The following is a 6,753-nucleotide window of genomic DNA, read 5'->3' on the forward strand; positions in this document are numbered from 1 at the left end:
ACTGCTCTTATCTCTTTATTAGCATAACTTCACATGCACGTTACTGCCCCGGTACAGACTCCCTCCACGTTCCATGCTTCACCTACATTCCCCTGGGTCAATCCACCAGGTGCTGTGGCTGCCCTCAGACCTGCGCTCTCTGGTTTAGGACATCGATCCAGAGCTCCAGCAGACGTCGGGCAGTCGGCTCCCTCTAGAGGAGCTCCAGAGCAACCACATCGTCACGCTCAACCTGCACTACAGCTCCATGTCCCCCCCCCCCCCACACACACACACACACACACACACACACACACACACACACACACACACACACACCCTCCCTCCTCCCAGGTGTTTCGTAACGCATCATGACTCCTCTCCTCACCTGTGTGCAGTGAGTACGCTGCAGCAAACATCACTACCAACCTGTATGTGATCAGCCAGCCGTGGCTCTTCTCTCTGGCCTGGTGTGCTGGAGTCCAGTCGGTCACCACCAACGCTCCACAGCTCCTCAGCAACATGAGCTCGCCTCTCTTCCTCATGGTAACACTTACACAGATACATGCACACAAGTACTGCACTCAAGTACACATTTAAAATACCTGCTCCAGGGCGATGAGGCCAAAATCTTCTATTGCAATACAGGGATTCTACTGATAATTCAGTAAATAATCTACATTAAATAACCATAAAGCCTATTGTTAGTCCTGTGTGAATTGAGGCTATAGAACATGAACATATATGGACATGCAGGCTCACAAATACATACTTATCAGATTAAGACACCAGTTTCTCTACGTGGGAAATACTGCCTTCCTTGTGTTTTGTATTTCTGTGTGTCTCTCAGAGTCCAGACGAGTACAACCTGATGTGGATTCTCACTGACCTGGTGTCCCTCGTGCTCATCTTCATCATCTTCATCTTTCACTGGTGAATCTGACAGTTAAAAACTACAAACACCACACTGAGAAAATACTACAAGTACAAGTCCTGCATTGAAAATCTTACTTCAGTTAAAGTATTAAAAATATATAAATGTCCAATTGTGACTGTAAACTGATTCTTTTCATTATGGTTTAATCTGCTGATTATTAGTAAACGGTGAGAAATGTTGGTCACAAATACTCAGAGCCCAAAGTGACACAGTCAGTGTTTTAGTTGAACCTCAACGTTGTTTCCAATACATTCGTATTTTTAACATTATTAAAAGGAAAAGCAGCAAACGTGTACATGAAAAAGGACAATTTTCAAAATAGTTGCCAGTTAATTTTCTGTCAAGCGATTAACCAACTTTCAGCTGCACCTTTTGTAAACTGTTGGGTAGTTTAATGAAGGACAATACAAATCTAGACAACCAGTATCACTGTAAACTGTAAATGTAGTGGAGGAAAGGTGGTCCGATCTGAATAAGGAGACTAAACGTTGCGTTTGCTCCTAGGTGGCGAGAGAGACGACTGGCTTTCTGCTCGAGCAGCAAGATCCCGCTGGACAACGGAACATACAGCAAGTTCAAAACAGGTCGATCACTCCGAAGAAAAGTACTTTTTTATCATGACTTACTGGACTGGACTTTTTATGATGTACGACTAGTTCATGTCATACTATGATTTTTTTTTTAATGGTATACTGTGATGTTTTTTGACATGCTGTGACTTTTTCAACATCCTATACTATGAATATTTCATGACTTGTTTGGACTTTTCTGACACGTTATACTTTGGCTTATTTTCAACAAACTATGCTATGACTTTTGTTTACATATTCATACATATACACATTTTAATGACTTTTTCCGCATTAAATACTATGCATTTTCGATGACTTTTTTACATTTTTGTACAATGTCTTTCCTATGGGATTTTTTGACATACTATATATACACACTATGGCTTTTCAGGAGTTTTTCCGACACACTTTACCTGATTTTTTACTGTCATTATTTGATATTCTATACTATCACGTCTCATCTAGACCTTCCTTGTTCTTCCGTGGTCTCCCTCAGTTAATCATCGTGTTTCCTTGTGCTCAGATCTCCACCTCCCCGTCAGCTCTTCTGGATTCCCGATGTCCTTCCTGCCCGTTCACTCTCTCAGCCGTCAAACACAGCTCCCCGTTCTCATCTGTTCATCCACCAGATCGGCCCAGGAACGTTCAGGAACGTTCACCCGCGGTCTTGCCCGTCTGCCATTATCTCAATTCTGGAAACCAAGTTTTGCAATAAAGCTTTTAATCTGAGTCTGTGTGCTGAATTCTGGGTTCACTTAACACTGAACTTGAATAAAAAAAAAAAATGTATTTATTGTGTTCAGTTTTACGTACAAAAGATGCAAAAGTGACAATTGTATAATTGGCAGAAGATTATAAAAACAGTGATACTATACTGACCTCAGATGGTTTGGAAACTATTAATATTTATAAACTTTAAAAATGGTTGTTTAAAAAAAAGCATAAAAGAGTCAACAAGTATGTCAAAGGTCATGAAAGAAGTCATAGTATACTATGTTGGTAAATAAAAAGTCAGTGTAGAATGTTCAAAAAGTCATAGTATAGTATGTCGTAACAAATCTCATAAAAAAGTCTTTACCTCTGAGATGTAGTACAGTGAAATATTTACCTCAGATGTAGTACAGTATGAAATAAAATATGTACCTCTGAGATGTAGTACAGTAAAAAGTAGTGGAAATACACAATAAAGTATCTCAAAATTGTACTTAATTACAGTCCTTGACTAAATGTAAAAGACAAAAGACAAATCCAGTTCAGAGTTTCTTTGTTTTTATTGTGTTGAGGATTTGTTCACTTTGTTCAGGCTATAAAACAGTCTGCAGAGAGGACGACTGTATGAAATACAAATAACACAATAGTAAACTTCTCTTCTCTGGTCACAGCAGCTGAATATTTTATTATTACATTTTGTTGATTCATTTTCTACAAATATGAGTAAATAATTCATCTTTTATTGACCCCTAAAAACATACCAGACAGAGACCCTTGATGCTTCTGTTAATTCAAGAATAATACAAAATAAAACCCTTAAACACCTTTTTTTAAACTAAACAATAAGTGTTTCATGACTTTCTCCAATAATTTGATCCAGTATTCATAATGTATTATAGATACAATAATCAGACATTAAACATTGTCATTTGACACCCAGATATTTAAGGAATGTGTAAACGCTTCTTATTCCTGAGTACATTGTTTGTGATGTTCAACAGACTTGAAGGCAGGTTATGCAGTTATTAATATCAGTGTGTTGGAGTAGTAGAAAGACATTTACAGACAAATAGAAAGAACCATTCATCATAATGTGAAGAATCAATAAAGTATACACCGTAAATCACCAATAATATAGATTTGTTACATTAAATGAAAGAGTTTCTCTGTAGAAGATCAAGTGTTTGTTCTACTCAGTGATTGACAGGAGAGATGATCAGAGGAGCAGAGTTTTTACCACCATTATTAAGACCAGGACTAAAGAATGGGTAGAGCTTCTCAGTGAAGCAGCAGCCAGTAAAAGAGTAGATAAGAGCTGTAGACTTAACGTCATAGAAGGAGACCAGACCCTCCTCATAATCCACAAACACCCCCACCTTCTGAGGCCGAGACTTCAGAGAGAGACGGACTTGAGGGTCAGCAAAAGCTTTGTACTCATTCTCATTCTTCAAACATATCGTCCAGTAACCTTTCTGAGGAGTCGGTGTGATGATTCCCTTCCTGTTGATCGACTCTCTGGCCACTCCTGAATCCCACTCAGTCTTCCCTTCAACCTGAACCTCGTAGTAAAATCTTCCTGAATTGAAACTCTGCTTTGCTAAAACACTAACACAAGAATTAAATCTCTTTGAATTGTCTGGTAGATTCTTCCTTACATCACCATGTTTAACTTGTTTTCCATCATCAGACAGGATGAGTTCAGGCTGTGCTGTATCAGGATCAAGAGTCACATCCACTGCAGACTGCTGGACCCTCTTCAGCTCAGCCTCAGTGAGCAGCTTCTTCATCTGTTCACTGATCGTCTTCTCCAGCTGATTCACAGCTCTCACCACAGTCCCCTCATATGAAGGTGGACTGACTCTGACTCCTGTCCAGTTCTTGGTGGGTGGAGCAGTGTTCAGGGTCCTGAAGCTCTGGAGGAGGTGGAGGTGGTCTTCAGAGCAGGAGAGCTGCTCTACCTCAGTGATTCTCTTCTTCAGCTCACAGATTTCCTGTTCCAGCTCTTTGATGAAGCCTTCAGCTTGTTTCTCTGTCTTTCTCTGCTTCTCTTTGATCGTGTCGATGAGCTCGGCCTGGCTTCTCTCAACAGACTCCTTCAGAGCGGTGAAGACCTGAACACCTTCTGCTATCTCTCTGTCTGCATCTTCCTCACTGAGCTCCACCGAGTGTTTGATCTCATCAATCTTCAGTCGTCTCTTCTGGATCATCTGCTGGAATTCAGTCTCAGTCTTCCCCAGCTCAGCTTTCTTTCCTTCATATTCTTTTTTCAGAGGGACAACATCATGGTTCTTGTGGTCTGAATAAGTGCAGAGCATGCAGACACACATCTGGTCGGTCTTACAGAACAGCTCCAGCAGTTTATCGTGCTCCGTACACATCCTGCCTTCCAGGTTCTCCACAGGGTCGATCAGCTGATGTCTTTTCAGACCTGATCTTGTCAGATGAGGCTCCAGGTGAGTCTCACAGTAGGAGTCCAGACACACCAGGCAGGACTTCAGGGCCTTCAGTTTGGTTCCAGTGCAGACGTCACAGGGAACTTCTCCTGGTTTGGCAGCTTGTTGCTCTGAGCTGCTGCTGCTGGCTTTCTGTTGAGCCGACTGTCTGAACTGAGCAGCCATCTCAGAGATCAAAGTATTGACCCGCAGCTCAGGTCTAGAGTTGAACGCCTCTTTACAGTTTGGACACTGAGTCTGGACACTAACGTTCCAGTGTTGAGTGATGCAGGTTTTACAGAAGTTGTGTCCACATGGTATGAAGACTGGATCAGTGAACACATCCAGACAGATGGAGCACAGAAACTGATCTTCAGTCAGCAGACAGTTGGCAGCAGACATATCTACACTCTGAGGACAACAAGTGTAGAAAACATTACATTACAGTAATTTAGCAGACGCTTTTATCCAAAGCGACTTACATTTCAGTATCTATCTACACACCATAGGTACAGCTACGGGAGCAATTTTTGGGGTTAAGTGTCTTGCTCAAGGACACATTGACATGAGACTAGTGGAGCAGGAGCCGGGGATCGAACCTCTGATTGAAAGACGGCCCTGCTCTCCACTTAACCACGGTCACCCCCCAAACAAAACTGTTATCACATCTTTAGCAGCAACAGAGTGCGTCAGGTACTGTCTTCACATTGTGGGTCTCTGTGTGTGTCATCATGGTAGAATGTGTCCTGGAGACACCTACTGTAGAGGACCTACTACAGAAGAGGGTTTAGTACTTTAGAAAGGTGATCACAACATAGAATTTAAACACACAGAGTGATCCTCCATTACTGTCACATCACACATTAAATCAAAATGCAGTAACAGCTAGGCTAGTTAGCCTTTAGCAGGCCTAGTTTATCTGCTGTTACTTTCTTTGTTATGGATCCTGGTTTGAACTCACTTTTGACCAAATGTTGAGTTTCTCTGTAGAACAGTGTACTCACCACAGTTTGTCAGAGACTCTGTTGTGTTGTTGAGAAGAAGCTGCTGGATTCAGTTGAATGTTTCTTTAGAGAGAAACGGAGAGACTTGTCCCGACTGCAGCTCTGCTGTCGCTCACACTAACTTTCACTTTCACTTCAGGAAAAGTGACTCTGCAGCTCTCCTCTTTCACAGTTGCTCCTCCTCTCAGTGAAGCTCTGTGAATGAAATCATTTTAAGAGACAAAAAAAAAGGTAAGAACATTGTGTTGATAGAGAAAACCTGCCACAAGTTGTTCTATTTACATGTTTGGGGATTATAAAAAGAAAGGCAATTCCTTTATATATGGTTTCCCACCACTTGGTGGCGGTAATGCGTCAGTCAGTTGTTTAACAAGCTCCAATAAGCAGAAGAAGACACTCAGCTAGCCGCTAGCCTGTAGCGAAAGTTATGGAGAAGTATTTAAAATAGTGCTGGACAAGTTAACCTGTTATTATCGCATTAACGCATTAATTAAGTAAGGCCGACAATTATTTTATCGCGCATTAACGCAGTTTTTTATTATTATTAAGCGGACATTTTTAACACAAGAACCGGTCAGCGAGCAGTGAACAGCTGTTTGTGTGGCGTCTCTTCCTGCCCCCCCCCCCCCCCCCGGGTGACACGTCTCGTTACAGGATCAAACGTGACAATATCAAAATACATATTGTCGTGTTCTTAAATAAGCATATAAGCACGTGAGAACAAACTGCTCTTATCTCTTTATAGGCATAACTTCACATGCACGTTACTGCCCCGGTACAGACTCCCTCCACGTTCCATGCTTCACCTACATTCCCCTGGGTCCTAAGTCCCTCCAGGTACACATTCTTATCACCCTCTATGTACCAACGTACATTTATAACAAATACCACACATAGTACAAGGTACTCAGCGTTGCAAATGTGTCTGACCCAAAAAAACAAAAAAGAAATGATTCATTTAAATAATTTTCTTTTAGATTTTTTAAAGTTGGTTTGTTTGGAATATGTATAATAAGATAGATAGATAGATAGATAGATAGATAGATAGATAGTAACTTTATTGATCCCACGAGGGGAAATTATTTTGTTGCAAGCAGCAATAGGTTACAGAGCAGCAA

At 41.2% G+C, this 6,753-nt stretch overlaps 2 protein-coding genes across 2 annotated transcripts; one reads left to right on the plus strand and one right to left on the minus strand.

Annotated features, from left to right (window-relative positions):
- Positions 1-250: 250 nt before the first annotated feature.
- Positions 251-2,262, plus strand: LOC137876829 (glycerophosphodiester phosphodiesterase domain-containing protein 4-like). The gene is made up of 4 exons (XM_068716627.1): positions 251-525; positions 830-912; positions 1,421-1,500; positions 2,012-2,262. Exons 1-4 carry the CDS (start codon positions 502-504, stop codon positions 2,215-2,217), a joined length of 393 nt encoding a protein of 130 aa, XP_068572728.1. The 5' UTR covers positions 251-501; the 3' UTR covers positions 2,218-2,262.
- Positions 2,263-2,746: 484 nt separating this feature from the next.
- On the minus strand, positions 2,747-5,824 carry LOC137876845 (E3 ubiquitin-protein ligase TRIM21-like). The gene is made up of 2 exons (XM_068716641.1): positions 5,636-5,824; positions 2,747-5,042 (listed from the first exon to the last, which is right to left on the minus strand). Exon 2 carries the CDS (start codon positions 5,031-5,033, stop codon positions 3,393-3,395), a length of 1,641 nt encoding a protein of 546 aa, XP_068572742.1. The 5' UTR covers positions 5,034-5,042; positions 5,636-5,824; the 3' UTR covers positions 2,747-3,392.
- Between the last annotated feature and the right edge of the window lie 929 nt (positions 5,825-6,753).

The sequence above is a fragment of the Cebidichthys violaceus genome, unplaced genomic scaffold, assembly GCF_023349555.1.
Source record: "Cebidichthys violaceus isolate CVI_PGR_0920_01 unplaced genomic scaffold, fCebVio1.0.p SCAF_20, whole genome shotgun sequence".
Taxonomy (NCBI): domain Eukaryota; kingdom Metazoa; phylum Chordata; class Actinopteri; order Perciformes; family Stichaeidae; genus Cebidichthys; species Cebidichthys violaceus.